At 39.4% G+C, this 18,412-nt stretch overlaps 1 protein-coding gene across 1 annotated transcript in view; it reads left to right on the forward strand.

Moving 5' to 3' along the window:
• The window catches only part of NUGGC (nuclear GTPase, germinal center associated), a 75,647-nt gene that overhangs the window by 18,552 nt on the left and 38,683 nt on the right, over positions 1 to 18,412 (forward strand). The window contains exons 7-12 of the mRNA XM_043989966.1: positions 2,411 to 2,586; positions 4,286 to 4,304; positions 7,266 to 7,355; positions 8,944 to 9,049; positions 10,458 to 10,591; positions 18,101 to 18,265. Of these exons, the coding sequence (XP_043845901.1) occupies positions 2,411 to 2,586; positions 4,286 to 4,304; positions 7,266 to 7,355; positions 8,944 to 9,049; positions 10,458 to 10,591; positions 18,101 to 18,265 (690 nt within the window). The remainder of the gene's footprint in view (positions 1 to 2,410; positions 2,587 to 4,285; positions 4,305 to 7,265; positions 7,356 to 8,943; positions 9,050 to 10,457; positions 10,592 to 18,100; positions 18,266 to 18,412) is intronic.

The following is an 18,412-nucleotide window of genomic DNA, read 5'->3' on the forward strand; positions in this document are numbered from 1 at the left end:
AGTGTACATTCTACTGGGGAATGCAGAGGGGAAAGGTAGGGAAGGCAACAACCATTTATTAACCCCCTTCTATGTGCCAGGCACTATGCTAAGTGCTTTACAAATATTATCTCATTGATCTCCCCAACAACCCTGGGAAGTAAGTGCTATTATTATCTCTATTTTATAGTTGAGGAAACTGAGGCAAATGGAGGTGAGGTGACTTGCCCAGAGTCACACATCTAGTAAATGTCTGAGGATAAATTTGAACTCAGGTTTTCCTGATTCCAGGCCCATCACTTTATCCACTGCACCACCTAGTTGGTTCTGGGTGACAGGTTGAATCAAGTATATAGATAAGTAAATGCAAATTATATATAATGTAATTTGAAGGGTGGTGGTGGTGGTTAAAGGTCATTTAATCCCAACCCCCCATTTCACAGATGAGGAAATGGGACAAAGAGTCACTTTCTAAAGGCATTAACAGCTTGGTGTGTTAGGACTCTGATGGCCCTTGAGCTGAGCCCAGAAGGAACTTAGAGAGACCAAGACTTGGAAGGCATGGCAGACAGAATTCCAGGGTAGGTGGGGGAAGAATGGGGCAGAGAGTGGGGAAGGGGCCACCTGATTTATGCCAGTGTTGTGGTTATTCTGGTTTGGCCATACAGCCAGATGGAGCACTTGCCTTACTCAGTTGGGTAGTTTTTCAGAGGCTACTAGTTACAGAAAAATAAACTGATCCAGATGAAAAAATAAAAATAAGAAGCCCCAACAAGGGCAGTCTGAACTAACTCCCTAGTCCTGACCACACTGCATTTGGATTGCTGCTCCCTAGCATATTTGTGGTTTGGGGATATCATCTACATGTTGAGGTAAAAAATGCTTTTCCTCCTCTCTGCCTCAGTCATCTCTCCCTCATCATCTCCTGCTGAACTCTGGCATTATTGCAATTAATCTCTGCTTGGTTGTCCCTTTACATAAAACTACCCATATGACCTTGGGCAAGTCCCTTAAACAACTTTCTGAGACCCTTTGTCCTAGCATTTCTAAGTTCTTCCTTGATTGTCTGGCAGGGTGATCTTAGGAAAGTCACTCCTCTTTGGGCCCATTTCCTCAGCTTTAGGTCAAAGTCTAATTATTTTACTTGGGAAGAGCAGTACAATAATGCATTCAGGAGTACTTGTTGCTTTCCTACCTAAATAATTCCTTTATCCATCCTCATGTATTATTTGGAGTAGTTGGCTACTGAGGTCCCTTTTGACTTAAATTCTATGATTCTGTAAGCCTTCCTACCTCCCTCTCCCACAAACACGAAGGGTGCCCAAACCCTGTTGTCACCTGATAACAGTGTTATTCTCTTTGCTTCTTTGTGCTTCCACTCAGAGTTTTCTCAGGAAAATATTCAGTTGTGTCATATGTCTAACTTGTCTCCAGGTTTCCACATGTGTAGGTAGCAGAATCACCACCTTCCTTATGAGTACTTAAGGGAATAGGATAATCTTTATTTCATCTCACATATGATGCAAAAGACTCACAAGAACACACAAATGTAGAAAGCATATAAAAAGAAGAGGGAGTATGCTGATCATTATTTAATAATGGCTTTCCAAAAAAAAAAAAACAAACCAAAAAGCAAAAAAAAATATGCATGACAATTTTCTTTTTTTAATAGTATTTTATTTTTTCTAATTATATGTAAAGACAATTTTTAACATCTATTTTTAAAAATTGAGTTCTAATATATCTCCACCCTTTCCCAAAACAGTTAGCAATTTGATATAGATTATATATGTGCAATTATATAAAATATATTTCCATATTAGTCATGTTGTAAAAGGGTGGTGGTGAAAAGAATCATGAAAAAAAATAAAGTGAAAATAGTATGTTCCAATCTGCATTCAGATTCCATCAGTTCCTTCTCTGGTTGTGGATAATATTTTCCATCATGAGTCCTTTGGAATTGTCTTGAATCATTGTATTGCTGAGAAGAACTAAGTCATTCATAGCTGATCATGACACAATGTTGCTGATACTGTATACAATGTTCTCTTGGTTCTGCTCACTTCATTTTGCATCAGTTCATGTAAGCCTTTCCAGGTTTTTCTGAAATCTGCCTGCTCAGCATGACACATTTAAAAATTTCATCTGCACTATTAACCTTTTCTTTATCACTTTCTTGAATCTAGACAGCCAACAAAATAATAAACCAAGCCCTGATTTGTAGCCTTTGCAATTTCCCAGGTGTGAATGCTCACATTGAAAATTTCACAATTGGCTCTTCAGTAGGTCTGAACTGGCTCCAGCATGACCCTGGTGGTAGGTCTGGGTCTTAAACTCAGTTTTCTGGACTCCTGGATATTGCCTAAGCACTAACTAACTCTTTGTGTTTTACATTTGTTGTTCAAATGTATGTGTTGTTGGTGCTTTCCAGACCATTGATAAGTGTTCTGTGATCTGGGTGATCAGTGACATTGAGAGGATTTCGGGGGAAAAAATTCATGAAGAACTTCTCTGTGAAAGTATCAAAGCTTGCCAGCGGGGAGTCTGCCAAGATATTGCCCTGGTGGTTACAAAGTGTGATAAATTCTGTCTGCCAGAATACTTAAGGTATGATCTTGAGTTTCTCTTTGTGCTGCTCATTTACACTTCTTTGGAGAGTCAGCGGGGTGCAATGGAAAGAGTCCTGGGTTTGGAGTCAGAGGGTCTGAATTAAAATCTTGCCCCTTCTATTTTCTGGCTGTGTGACTTAACTTCTCTGGGCTTTATTTTTCTCACCTATAAAATGAGGGGGAGGAGGTTGTACTAGGTGATCTACAAGGTCCCTTTAAGCTCTAAGTCCTTGAGAGAAAACTGAAATTTAGTAAAGCATGTAAAATATAGTTGTTAAAGAACTCAAAAGATATTGTTCTGGTTGCTGCTTTATTTCTAATTCACTTTGTAACCTTGGATAATTCATTTAAAGCCCTGTAAAACAGGGAAGATTGGGGCAGATAGGTGGCACAGTGGATAAGGCACCAGCCTTGAATTCAGGAAGACCTGAGTTCAAACCCAGCCTCAGACACTTACTAGCTGTGTGACCCTGGGCAAGTCACTTAATCCCCATTGCCCTGCAACATAAATAAATAGATAGATACATAGATAGATAAAAAGAAAAAATTTAAAATTTAAAAACAGGGAAGATTGTACTAGACAATCTCTGAGACCCCTTCCAACTCTAATGTCCTTCATGGGGTACCCCATGTAGGTTGCTTCTCCAATTTGGTGGTTAAAAAATTTACAGGTTGGATTCTCCATGGGGCGACTACTTGAAATTCTAGGAGTAACCATAGGTACCTGTTCCTAAAATGATAGCTAAAGGCCTAAATTGGTATATGCAATCAGCCAGGAAATGCAATTAACTCATAGCAAAGGCATTTTAAAACAAAAACAAAAACAAAAAAACTACATAGTGTTCAAAACACTCTCTTTAACAAATATACACAGTATCTGTGGGCACAAACAAAGCACAATGGTAGTGAGCCATACTTGTGGCCAAGGTAACTCATATCCTCTCAGCTATCCATTGGACACCAGACATGTAATTGGAATGAATGGGGGAGTTGTTTCTGAGAGATAGTTGCCTCCCACTTAAATTTTCCCTTTATCCTTCTGCCCTACTGGATCCAAATTACTCCACTTTCTAGATAATACTTTTCTTGAGAATGTTCTGTCCTAACCATCAACTCCACAGTTTTTCATAATCACTCTTTCCTATATCATCATCTTTTTTTTTTTTTTTTTAGCTTTCAAAGCCTTTTGTGTTTTCATTAGTCATCAAGACCTTGGGTCAGTATTTTGAAGAGGAAAAGGAGATCTTGATTGGGCACATCCAATCCAATGCAACAAACATTTATTAAGCATCTGTTATGTTCTAGGCACTGTGCTAAGAGCTGGGGATACAATTAGTAAAAAGAAAGACAACCCCTGCCCTCAAGGAGCTTATAATCTAAAGGACATGCCTTATGGCTTATCCAGAGCCAAATCGGAAAAGAGAAGTGGTTTGTCTCCTGAGGTCTCTATGGCTGGATCACAGATATGGAGCTAGAAGAGAGGCCATCTAATCCAACCCTTTCATTTTATATATCAGGAAAGTGAGGCCCAGAGACTTTAAGTGATGTCCTAAGATTATACAGGTAGTCAGTGATAGAGACAAGATCTAAACTCAGGTTCTTTGATTCCTAATCCAGAAGTTCTGCCAAATGATTACTTTTATACATACTAAAAACCATAATGGGTTACTAAATAGTTTTTTCTTTTTCTTTTTTAGAGAAAGAAAAGGGGGAAATGTGAGTATGAATTATTTTCTTTCAAATGAAATCCTTCATATAATTCAGTGCAATTTAACAATCATTCATTAAATGCCTACTTTGTGCCAGGCACTGTGCTAGGCTCAGGGAATGGATATACAGATGAAAACAACATATTCCTTGCTTTCAAAGAACTTAGTGGGAAGAAATCATTTCCATGAATAAGCAAATACAAAATACATACAAAGTTGTTCAGTGGGATCGAGAAGGTGGGGAGAGGCACTAGCAAATAGGACAACTGAAAGGGATCTGAGGAGGAGCTGCTATGAGATTTAAGCATTGAAGAGAGATTCCAAAAAGGAGAAGTATGCCAAGGATGGGGCACAGCCTGTGCAAAGACATAGAGGTAGGAGATGTCATATTACCTAGTATGAGGAGCAGCAATAATCTACATTATATATAGATTCTAAGACCAACTCTTCCAGTACCTGGATGACCAACCTTGGGTGAATTTCTTTTCCTCTCTGGGTCTTGGTTTCCTTATCTATCCCTTACAGCTCTAAATCCTTTAGATACAAATTACTGCTCCTAAAAGAGGAAAAAAAAGAGAGGAAGAACGAGTAAGATTCTGTCTTTCCAGGCAGCAGCATCATCATTGCATGGGCATAGTACCAGAGAGCTCAAGGCAAGGTTGGTAGGAAAGGCAGAAGACCAAGTCTGAGGGAGCTGTTACTACTGAGTCCATACACAGAGTTGTAACTAGCATTGTCTTCTTTATTGTATCTCTCCTTATACCTTCAAACAGAAACAGCTGGATTTTTTAGGTTACTTATTTACTATGTGTATATATGTCTCCTCATAGATTATAAGATCTTTAAGAAGGGAGACTGCCAATTTCATCTTAGTATTCATAATCCCCAGCATAATATATAGATACTTAATAAAAACTTGGGGAGGGGGTGGTATAAGAGGCCTTCCCTATACTGGACTCTTGCAGCATTTATTTTAATGAAAGACTAAAGAGAGATAAGATAGGTATCTTCACGTATCTGAAGGGCTGTCATTTGGAGAAGGGTATAGATATGTTTTGTTTTGTTCTGGATTATGGAAGTAGGGCTAAGTGTAAATGAAAGGAAACAAATATCAGTACATTATAAGAAAGAACCTTATTGTAAAAATTCGATCTGTTCAATGATGGTACCAGCTACCCTGTGAAACAGTGAAATCCTTTCTAGCAGGAAATGTTCTAGCAGATGCTAGATGACCATTGGGGTAGGTAGGTGGCACAGTGGATAGAGTGGTGGGCCTGGAGTCAGGAAAACCTGAGTTCAAATCCAGCCTTAGACACTTACCAACTATCTGATCCTGGTCAAGTCACTTAACTTGCCTCAGTTTCCTCATTTGTAAAAGGAGCTAGAGAAAGAAATGACAAACCACTTCAATATCATTGCCAAGAAAACCCCAAATGGGGTCACAAAAAGTTGGACATGATTGAAACTACTGAATGACAAGATGACCATCTCTTTGGGGTTCTGTAGAGGGACTTTTGGTGCTGGACTACAGATCAAACTAAATTCTCTCTTTGGTTCTTTCCTTAATTTTTAAGATTCTATGACTTCAGGACATAAATTATTTTATTTATATGTTGTGTTGTAAGACAAATTACATTTAACATATAAGTAGTACAGTATATAATATATAAATATATAAGCTACAAAGTAATAATATAGAATATAATCATGTACATTATGTAACATAAACTACATAGAGTTCCTTTTGTCTGGTAGCCCATCTTTATGAGTTCTTGTTATCTGTGGCTGTGGGAGTATTCGATTGTCTTTTTTTTTTCTTTTTTTTTTTTTAGTGAGGCAATTGGGGTTAAGCGACTTGCCCAGGGTCACACAGCTAGTAAGTGTTAAGTGTCTAAGGCCAGATTTGAACTCAGGTACTCCTGACTCCAGGGCCGGTGCTCTATCCACTGCGCCACCTAGCTGCCCCTTGACTGTCATTTAATGGACTGTTGGAGAGGCAGCATAGTATAGTGGATGGCAATTTGGAAAAGGAATCCAGAAATCCTTGGTTCAAATCCTGTGTCTAACAACTACTTGCTGCATGTACTGGGGCAAGTTATTCAACCTTTTCTAGCCTTACTTTCCTTATGGGTATAGTAAAATATGTTATAACTACCACACAAGGTTGTTGTAAAATTCAAATGAGATTATGTATGTATATGTAAATATTTTTCAACAACCTTAACAATATTATGTAAATGGCAGTCATTATTTAACATACTTAATAATAATAGCTAGTATTTATCTAAATCTTTAAGATTTTTAAAGTTCTTCACCTATGTTATCTCATTTGATCTTCACAACAACCCAATGAGTTAGTGGATATAATTATCCCCATTTCACTGATGAAAAACCTGAAGCTGAGAACACCTTCCCTAGGTTCAATGTCTAAGGCTAGATTTGAAATCAGGTCTTCTGACTCCAGACTCAGTGCTCCATCCACTGTGCCATGGACCTACCCATATAATATAATATTACAAAATATAATTGCTTCTAGTTATACAACATAATTATATAATCACTAATAATAAATTGTTGTTATTCAGTTGTTTCAGTCATGTCCATCTCTTTGTGACCCCATTTGGGGTTTTCTTGGCAAAAATATTGGATTGGTTTACCATTTCATTCTCCAGCTCATTTTTACAGATGAGGAAACTGAGGCAAACAGGATGAAGTGACTTGCCCAGGGTCCACAGCAAGTAAATGTCTGAGGCTGGATTTGAACTCAGGTCTTCCTGACTCTAGGCCTGACACTCTAGCCACTGTGCTACCCAGCTGCCCTAATAATAATAAATACTATTATTATAAATAATATATGTTGTATCAATAACATGTTAATATATAATATAAACTATAGTAACATATATAGAATAAATAATAGTTATTTGTAATAATAATTAACATACTTTCATTTCTTTTAACCATCTAGCAGGTGATTGAAAGTCAGCGTGAAGCAATTTTAGAAAGAAATGAAGTTGTGAATCTGCAAAAGAACAGGAATCTCAAGGAAAAACTGAAGGTGAGTTCATGTGTTCCCTCTGTATTTTCTCCCTTGTAAATTCATCCTTTGTCAACACCTCCTCCACTCCCCTGACATTTTGAAGATGGCTCTAATTATTTTCTCAAAATAATCTCTCTCTTAGAAGGCTGTTGCCACTCTTAGCAGCAGTAAGAGCTTTTCTAGGGACTATGTAGAAGTGATTGAAAAAACTCTGATGGCCTTGTGTGTTAGTAGCAAGGGAACATACAGCTTTAGCTTTTCCCCCAGCCTCTAGAGGCTTGGCTTGGTGAGCTATTGACTCATATTGACTCACAGTTCCTCTGTAGCAGCAAAATACTTCTTTAAAAGGTAAAGTGGGGGGCAGCTAAGTGGCGCAGTGGATAGAGCACTGGCCCTAGATTCAGGAGGACCTGAGTTCAAATTCGGCCTCAGACACTTAACACTAGCTGTGTGACCCTGGGCAAGTCACTTAACCCTCATTGCCCTGACAAAAAAAAAAAAAAAGGTAAGGTGGGCTGAGGCAAGGTGGGGGTGCATCATAAATAAACATAGGCTGCTTGCTGAAAACCTAACCAAAACTTTGTATGGTGTGCTATCATCTACAACAGCTATGGTGGCCCATTGGGAATAGCAAGGCTTAGCAATTGTTCATTGAGATGCATCACCTCCAGAAGAATTCAATACAAAATGGTAGATTTGTTCTTGTCACATAGTCTTAAACTAAAGCTCTAGTGTGCAATTTACTATCACTTTATGGCTTTGTAAGACTAGTAGTTCAGCTTATTGTTGAGTCATGTCTGATTTTTCATGACCCCATTTGGGATTTTCTTGGCAAAGATACTAGAGTGCATTGCCATTTCCTTCTCCAGCTCATTTTACAGAAGGAGAAACTGGGGCAAACAGGGTTAAATGACTTGCCCAGGGTCATATAGTTGGTAAGTGTCTAAGACCAGATTTTAATTTAAGAAGATGAGTCTTCCTGACTCCAGGCCTGGCACTCTATCTACTGTGCCAGCTAGCTGTAAGTCGGCTAGGCTTACCTAGACATATAGCATGAGAAAGAGTATTTGGCACATGCTTTTTCTGTCAAAATATAATTCTCTTTTTGGGAAAAGAAATGCAGTCTGGGTGTACCTCAAAGTTTTTACACTCTAAAAGTATAGGCACTGAAGGAAATAAGCATGCCACTATTGGCATGGGTACAGCTAGATAGGGAAAGAAGTGCTCCCGTGATAATGTTGTTAGCACTCTCTAAATTTTTTACCCTGGGACAAAACCCCAACTACCTTATCCTTGTTATACCCCTGTCTCTCAGGCAACTCTTTTTTTTGGAGGGGGGCAGGGAAGGGCAATGAGGGTTAAGTGACTATCCCAGGGTCACACAGCTAGTTAAGTGTCAAGTGTCTGAGGCTGGATTTGAACTCAGGCCCTCCTGAATCCAGGGCGGTGCTTGATCCAGTGTGCCACCTAGCTGCCCCTTCAGGCAACTCTTAAGGAGGTAGAAGTGAACCTGTTAGGATTTCCTAGAGGGTCTTGTAAGGGCCATTGACTTCTTATTTTCTATAAGTTGAGCCATTGTATTCAGTGTTTATCTTTTTCATTTTAGAGAAAACTGCCTACTGACTCCAAGGTTCTAGAAGCCTCAGATCTGGTTTACACAGTCAGCGCTCAGGAGTATTGGCGACAGGAGTTACTCCATGAGGAAGAGACTGGTAACATGAGATTTTTCCACCTCCTTTTTCCTCAAGTGCTTAATCTACCAAGGTTAAGCTTGACCCTTAGTGTTTTTTTCTTTCTAAGTATATGTCTCATCAAACTCTTATGTCCTAGCTTCTTCACTTATTGGCAAAAATTAGTCTTTTTAGTATTACTGTTTTGTCTGTTTCCACAATAACTTGAGACTAAAATTTTAGCACACCTGGGTTAGGGGCATCATGAGATAATGGAAAAAACATTGGACTTTGGGCCAAGAGAACTAGCCAGTTAGCTCTGGCCAGATTAAAAACAGGCCACAGGCTGAATCTGGTCTGTGGCCCATGGTTTGCTGACCCCTGTGTTAGATTATAAACTGCTAGAAGGTAGAGACCATATCTAATTTGAACTTTGTGCCTTCTCCAGTGCCTGCCATAGTTCCCTGAACAAGTTGATATTTAATAAATAGGTAAAGTAATGAGTTACTTGTTCACTTACCTGTGTATAACAAAATACCTAGTTTGGAGAAAGACTAGGCAGGTAAGGCTCCTGTTCACCAGTTGGGTTGGTCTAAGGACATGTGTATCAAGACTCTTAGTGGCCCTGTCTACTACTACTACTACTACTACTACTACTACTACTACTACTACTACTACTACTACTACTACTACTAACTACTACTTCTCCTCCTTCTCCTTCTCCTTCTTCTCCTCCTCCTCCTCCTCCTTCTCCTTCTTCGGCAATGAGGGTTAAGTGACTTACCCAGGGTCACACAGCTAGTGTCAAGTGTCTGAGGTCAGATTTGAATTCAGGTCCTCCTGAATCCAGGTCCAGTGCTTTATCCACTGCGCCACCTAGCTGCCCGCCCCCAATTGAATTTTAATCTGGTCACTGTAGTGAAATGTGTTTGATGCTTCTGCTTTATTCTCTGCAGATAAATACACAAGATGAATATTTTGTATGTATTAATCTCTCATGTCCTCTTCCAGACTTTAGACAGGAAAAAGTAGCTCTCTGCAAGGTTAGTGTAGTTGATGTCGTCCCCTGGTAGGTTCTGGATGAAGCCTAGTCCCATCCTCACTCATCATCCTGTGACAAACTGTTTTTCCAATTTCCATGAAAAGAATGTTAAATGTGGAGTCAGAAAGACCTGAGTTCAAGTTCAACCTCAGACACACTAGCTTTATAACCCAGGACAAGCCACTTAACTGCTCTGTGCCTCAGTTTCCTCAACTGTAAAATGGGAATAATAAATAACAACAGCCTCCTGGGGTTATTGAAAGGATAACATGAGAATATTTGTAAAACATTCTGCAAACCATGTGCTAGGTATATATTAGCTATTATTATTATTCCTAGTTCTAAGACAGGCTTTCCATTCAGTAAACTATGCTAGTGATTCCTAATCATGTTTTCTGTAAATTCCAGAAATCTCCAAATTAAGAGACTATATAAGGAAAAAGTTTCTGGAGAAGAAGAAGAAGACTGTGACTGAATTTGTTACCGAAGCTTTTGGAATCCTGTTACTCACAGACACTTTTAACTCTCAGGATGGTCTGACGGTACGGAAGGCTCTAGATGTGTTCCCCTGTTCCTATCCTCTCAGCTAAGTGTCCACAGAAAACTACCTTCTGATACTTTCTTCTTTCCCTTTCAAAGAAAGAGCTAAATTCAAGGAATCTCAAGGAGGGTCACAAAAATTGGCTTGGAAAAATATCCCTAAAATGGACCAGGGAAGCGATGTGATCATTTGTTTTTGTAGTTCTGAGGCCAAGCCTTCCAGTAGTGAGACATAGAGGGAAGTGACAGGGGAAGGCAGCTTAAGGAAAGAGCCTATATACTTTCTTTTTATTTCTTTCTTGATTTTTATTATTTTGGACTTAACAACAAAATAAAATGAGCAGTTTTACATATAAAGTAGAATGGAAAATGAAGTTTTTACCTGAAACTATAAATTCCTACTACAGTTTGGTTTTCCTTTTAAGCAAATAATAAATTCAACAGGTTATTTCCAAAGTTTCGGTTCTTTTCTGTACATTCAAAGTGCTCTAATGACCCTCTTTCTTCTCTTTTTAAAAAACTCTATTGTTACCCTCTCCCTTTCTCATTTCCTCACCTCCTTGCCAAGTTGGGGGGGAAAAACTCCACAAAACCATTGTAACAAATATGCATACTCAAGCTAAGCAAATTTCTGCATTAGTCATGTCCAAAAATTTATGTCTCAATTTGGCACCTTGAGTTCATCATCTCTCTGGCATGAGGTAGGTAGCATGCTTCATGATGAGTCCTCTGGGATCATAGTTGGTTATTGCATATTTGGTTATTACATTGCAAAGTTCTTTAGTGTTTCAAAGATACTTTTCTTTTTTTTTCTTTTTTTCTCACTGCCCCTCACTTTCTTCTTTTTATTATGAAAGTATTTTATTCTTTTCCAGTTACATGTAGAGATAGTTTTCAACATTTGTTTTTATAAGATTTCTAGTTTCAATTTTTTTCCTCCCTTCCCCCTCCCCAAGACAGCAAGTAATCTGCTACAGGTTATATATGTACAATAACATTAAACATAATTCTGCATTAGTCATGTTATAAGAGAAGAATCAGAGCAAAAAGGAAAAACCTCAAAAAAACCCAACAACAGCAACAAAAACAATAGAAATAGTATGGTTCGATCTGCATCCAGATTCAATAGTTCTTTTTCCCCCCTGGATTTGGAGAGCATTTTCCATCATGACTCCTTTGAAGCTATCTTGGACCATTGTATTGCTGAGAAGAATCAAGTCTATCATAGTTGATCGACACACAATGTTGTTGATACTATGTACAATGTTCTCCTCATCTCACTCATCATCAGTTCATGCAAGTCCTTCCAGGTCTCTCTGAATTCTGCCTGCTCATCATTTCTTACAGCACAATAGTATGCCATTACATTCATATACCACAACTTGTTCAGCCATTCCCCAATTGATGGGCATCCCCTCAATTTTCCAATTCTTTGCCACCACAAAAAAGAGTAGCTATAAATATTTTTGTACATGTGGGTCCTTTTCCCTTTTATATGACTTCTTTGGGAAAAAGACCCAATAGTGGTATTGCTGGGTCAAAGGGTATGCGCAGCTTTATAGCCCTTTGGGCATAATTCCAAATTGCTCTCCAGAATTCTTGGATCAGTTCACAGCTCCACCAACAATGCATTAGTGTTCCAATTTTCCCACAGCTTCTCCAACATTTATTATTTTCCTTTTTTGTCATATTAGCCAATCTGATAGGTGTCAGGTGGTACCTCAGAGTTGTTTTAATTTGCATCTCTCTAATCAATAGTGATTTAGAGCATCAATTCATGTAAGTCTTTCCAGGTTTCAGAAACTTTCTTTTAATGACTAACAAGTGAATGACTTTAAGTTACCCTTCTTTAATTTATGTTCTTGTACAAATTCAGGGGGCAGCTAGGTGGAGCAGTGGATAAAGCACCGGCCCTGGATTCAGGAGTTCCGGAGTTCAAATCAGGCCTCAGACACTTGACACTTACTAGCTGTGTGACCCTGGGCAAGTCACTTAATCCCCATTGCCCCGCAAAAAAACAAAACAAAAAACCCAAATTCAATACAGAGAATGAGTTGGCTTGGATGATGAACTCTTTATGAATGGGAGAATTAATTTTTTTTTTGCCTAAAATGAGGAGTCCAGAGGATTATGAATCTCTTAAATAATATGAAAGAAGTTGGGTAAAATAGTGTAGAAAAGAGAACTGGGCTAGTTGTTATTGGGTTTAGGCTCTCTCTGCAAGCTGGAGGCTCTCCTAGGTACCTTAGAAATCATGTGTCATATCTTGTGTCATTTGGAGGGGCTGGGAAGTATGAGGATTGTTAAGAAACATTCATAATTTTAGGGGACGACTAGGTGGTGTAATGGATAAAGCACTGGTCCTGGATTCAGGAGAACCTGAGTTCAAATCTGGCCTCAGACACTTGAAACTTACTAGCTGTGTGACCCTGGGCAAGTCACTTAACCCCCATTGCCCCGCCAAAAAAAATCATAATTTTATTGAAAAGGCTCTACCCCTCCTTCCATTAAGATTCTTATCATCTTTCCAGCTTCATATGCCACATGCTCACTTAATAGATTAAAGTACATTTACTGGATGCATGGAATAAAAAACAAAAAATTCCGCATTAAAATTCCTGAGTGGCTGAGCCTATGAGAACATCTTTGTCCAGAAGCCATTTGTAGAGGACTATCAAACATAGCCCCTTATCAAAGTCACAAAACATAAAAAGGAAAAGTCTCTCCTCATGGTGTATAGCAATCTCTACCCAGCACAGCATCTCCTTTCTTGCCAATGGCCAGGTGAATCTGGAGTCAGATAGTTCCTAAAGCTTCCTCCCATGTTGCTTAATGCTACCCACTGTAGCATGCTTTTATGCTGCATGACTTTTTGCATAGTGAGAGATAAAGGAAGTGGGAAGTTTCAGGAAAGTCTAGATATATTCTTTTACCTTATTCAATTACTCTCCTCTATATTATCCTTTTTTCCCCATTCTTTTTCTTGCACCAATGGACTCAGTCATCATGATTGAAGGGCCTCCCTCCCCCGAAAAAAACACCCTTTTTTAGATGTCAGAAGGGGTCCCGGGCTTTATGAACCTAATAAAGAATATGGGATAGGTTTGATGATGAGATAGGAGAATGGAAAGAGTCCTAGGTTGAGAGTTAAGAAAGAATTGGCCCCAAAGCTCTGCTACCTCCTAATTTGTGGCTTAAAGCAAGTCACTTAACCAATTTTTTGGCAACACTTTATATTAGAAGTTATGAGTAATTCAGCTCCTAGCCCCCCACATTTCTAGTTCTTTCTGGAGGTGGCAGAAAAATGGAGAGGAAAACATTGAGCTCCAGAGGCTTGCTGCAACTAAGTGGTATTTGTGAAATAAAATAATTAGATGAAATGATAACTAGGATCCTTTGAATTCAATATTATTCAGTCCTTGATACCCTTTACCCATCAGGCTGCTTCTTTCCTTTCTCTCCTCAGAGGGTCACATCTCAGTTAGCTATGTTAAAACTAAGCAATAGGGGCAGCTAGGTGGTTTAGTGGATAAAGCACAGGCCCTGGATTCAGGAGGACTTGAGTTCAAATCCAACCTCAGACACTTAACACTTACTAGCTGTGTGACCCTGGGCAAGTCTCTTAACCCTCATTGCCCCACAAAAAAAAAAAAAAGCAGAAAAAAAACCAACAACCCTAAACAATAAGGCTTGAAGATGGTGCAAAAAGAAATGGGGATGGCTGACCCCAGGAGAGTGGCCAGAATGATGGGATGGGAGGAGAACCATGGAGGGAAGAAGAGATGGCCACCACACCAAGTTAATTATTTACATGTCAATAATGGAGAGGGATCATTATTTAATTCAACTGCCTTTAAAAGCATTGACTTTTGATTTAATTGGTTTGGGAGCACTTCTGATGAAGACATTCCTTCTACCAATGCAGGCTGGCACCCTCCCTGTAACTTATAGTCTTTAGAGAGTTGCCTGAGGAAGAGTACCTTATTTGACAGATAATGAAATTTGAATTGACTTGTCCAAGGTCACAGGGCTGGTGATAAAAAGTGACAATAGCTGAACAGATGTGCTCTGCAGTTTTAGTAAGATGTTCACTTTTTTGTTTGTTTGTTTTTTGTGGGACAATAGGGGTTAAGTGACTTGCCCAGGGTCACACAGCTAGTAAATGTCAAGTGTCTGAGGCCGGATTTGAACTCAAGTACTCCTGAATCCAGGGCCAGTGCTTTATCCACTGCACCACCTAGCCACCCCCAGATGTTCACTTTTTAAACTAGTGTAGATGAAGCCAAGAAGGGACAGGTGAACATGGGGAACTCCTAAGGAGGCTTCCTTCCCACCCCCATCCAAATCACAGATTATACTTAGACAAGACTTAGGGAAAACAACAAATATTTGAAGGGTTTTCATGTGTGAGAGGGATTAGTCTTGTCTCATAGAGATTAATGTCAACTCTAAGGGAGAACTTCCTAAGAATTGGAGCTCTCCCAAAGTGAGATGGTCTGTCTCTAAAGATACTTAGTTCTCTGTCACTAGGGTGTTCAAGAAGAGACTAGATGACCACTTATTTGCTGGGGACATTATAAAGAGAATTTGTATTTCAGGTAGATATTGAATTAGACAACCCATGAAGTCCTTTCATATATTGACATCTGATGACTCAATGATTTACAGCTTAATAAACAGCAGCATGGACAGACTTTCTCAAAAATCTTAGTGAAGTTTTAGGCTTTAGTAGCTTAAATCTGCATTTAGACTTTTGGTACATCCTGTATATATTTTTTGCCTTTTGTCTTGTTTTTGTTTTTTTTATTTTTTAGTGAGGCAATTGGGGTTAAGTGACCTGCCCAGGGTCACACAGCTGGTAAGTATAAAGTGTCTGAGGCTGGATTTGAACTCAGGTTCTCCTGAATCCAGGGCCAGTGCTTTATCCACTGCACCACCTAGCTGCCCCTATTTTTTGCCTTTTAAGCTCAATTCTTGTGATCTTTATTTTGGATACAATTTGTAGGGAGAAAAATCCTTGGGAAAGGACATGTTCCACACCAATCCTTGGTTCTCTGTAGCTTCTGGAAGAACATTTGAACTTCTAACTTTCTGGGAAAAAATTTCATTTGGGATGAAATCAGGTTTTCTACCCAGCAATAGATTGCTTTTGGAAACATTTATGGAAAACCATTCAGATGTGGTCCCCTGCAAGACTGGTTTATTTTTACGAATACAAGGAAAAATATCTCACAAAACAAATGGTAAAAGATCTGCACTGCATGCCATTTTCCCTAATTTTGATGTGTAGCCAAGTTCCAGGGCATATTCCTTTTCTTGGAGAGAGACACTGGGTGATTGGAAGTAGAAGGATAGAAGTGGAGGTGGTTGGGAGGTGAGTGTTCCATGACACTTTTGCCATCAGATTGGGGTGAACAGTAAATTTTCCCCAAATTCCTTGGCCTTAGATTTGGATGCTTAGTCTCAACCCTTTGTTAGAAAATTGGGGGCAGCTAGATGGCGCAGTGGTTAAAGCACCGGCCCTGGATTCAGGAGTACCTGAGTTCAAATCCGGCCTCAGACACTTGACACTAGCTGTGTGACTCTGGGCAAGTCACTTAACCCCCATTGCCTAAAAAAAAAAAAAAAAGAAAAAAAAAGAAAATTGGGAGAAGGAATCTTGTCTATTATTTTTAGTTCTGAAAAAAACAAACCCTAAAAATAAATGAAGTCAAATTAAAAAATACAACTCTTTACATCATAACCCAAATAAATTGGAAGTTTGGGAAATAAATGATTTTTAAATAACAGTGTTTTTCCCCGAGTTATTCACTGTTTTCTTTTGAGTACTAAGAACTTATTCCCTTGGTCATTTCTTCATGCTTAGCACAGGGTCTTGTATGTAGAATCATTGAACTTTAGAATAGGGAGGGAGCTTAGAGATAACCTGGATCAGCCCCTTCATTTTACAAAAAAATGAAAAGAAAATCAAGGCAAAGACTGATGATGAAGCATAATTACCTCTTCTCAACAGAGAGGTGGTGCACCCTAACTACAGAATGAGGCACCCATTATCAGACAAGATCAATGTGCTGATTTGTTTTGCTTAACTGAACTACTTTGTTATAAGGGAAATTGGACTCAGAATTTGGAAGACCTGAGATCTAATTCTGCCTTGGACACTTATTTACTAGCTGTGTGAACCTGGGAAAGTCATTTAACCACTCTTTTTTTTTTTTTTTTAGTGAGGCAATTGGGGTTAAGTGACTTGCCCAGGGTCACACAGCTAGTAAGTGTTAAGTGTCTGAGGCCAGATTTGAACTCAGGTACTCCTGACTCCAGGGCCAGTGTTCTATCCACTGCACTACCGAGCTGCTCCATTTAACCACTCTTGAGATTCAGTTTCCCCGTTTGTAAAATGAGTAGAACAATAGCACTCTGTAACATACCCAGCAAATCATCATCTGGCCCTTGCTTTTAGAATTCCAATGGGGAGGGGGGATTCTCTCCCTCTCCATTCTTGTGTAGCTTGAATTATTAGAACAATTTTTCCAGCATCAAGTTTCAATTTGCCTCTTTGTAGCTGCCATCCCTGGTTTCTGGTTCTGCCCTCTAGGTCTAGAGCTAAACTAATACTTCTTTTGGGCGACAACCTTTCAAAGGTTTGAATGCAGCTATCAAGTTCCTTTCCTAAGTCTTCTCCCCTTCAAATTGAGTGTCCCTAGTTCTTTCTCTGGGCCCTTATGTGGTGCAAACTTGGATCCTTTTATCTCCTATGACATGATCTTGGTCACCTTTCTCTGAACACTCTCCAGTTGATCAATATCCTTCCTAAATCATGCCACACAGAACTGAACAAAATGTCCTAAGCAGAGCAGAGAGTACAATGGGATAATTACTATTCCCATTATGTTCATCATGAGCTTATTATGTATGAGTCAATGTATTCCAAGATCCAATTAATTTTTTTGGCTATCACATCACATTGTTAACTCATGTTGAGCTTGTAATCCATGAGCATCACAAGATCTTTTTGAGATTAATTGATGGTTAGCAGATCCATAAGTAGAAAAATTGATGGCCTGGAAAAATTCAGTTGAGGGGATGAGATGGGGTGTGGTGGAGGTTGGGACTACATTTCTCCTTAGTTGGTGCAGCCCTAACCCCTGTGGTAACCCTAACTCCTCAAATTATAAGAGGAGGTGGGGAGGGGAAGGAGTCAACAGGCAAAGGATGTGGTGGCAGAAGAATATGGGTAAGGGCTCCATAGTGACAGACCCTTGGGCCTGGTGGATAAGGGAGCAGGGTAGTCAGATAAACATGGGGTGATGGGAGTGTTTGAGGTCTAGGGACAGAGGACTGCCATGTGAAAGGAGAGTACCCCCAGATATTGGCAATCCTCATTTTTCTAAGGTGCTGGAGTCTAGTTATGGCTCTGTTGATTAGCCAAGAAGGGATACCCTGGGCAGGAGGCTGCTGTAACTTTACCTTGGGGCTATGGGGTAACATTTCTTGTGGATTCTGCTGTCCAGAATGAATACTTTCACCAGATCAGCCTTCGGAGATTTGTGGAAGAGAGAATACAGTTGTTGGAGAAGGATGTGGACCAGTGCTTTACCCAGGTAGAACAGTCTCTGCAGGAAGGGGTGAGAGATGCAAGGACTTCCTACCGAAGAATCCTCAGTGGATGTCTAACTGTAAGTGACATTTCTTTTTTGCTTATGTTCCAGAGAAAAACCATGACGTTCTTAAAATTTGGGGTGAGACAATACTATTTACCCCTATTCTAGGTGCTTTCTTGGAAGAAGGTCACTGGAAGTCTTACCTGAATGTCTTCAACATTC

This window comes from Dromiciops gliroides, chromosome 2 (genome assembly GCF_019393635.1).
Source record: "Dromiciops gliroides isolate mDroGli1 chromosome 2, mDroGli1.pri, whole genome shotgun sequence".
Lineage (NCBI taxonomy): Eukaryota > Metazoa > Chordata > Mammalia > Microbiotheria > Microbiotheriidae > Dromiciops > Dromiciops gliroides.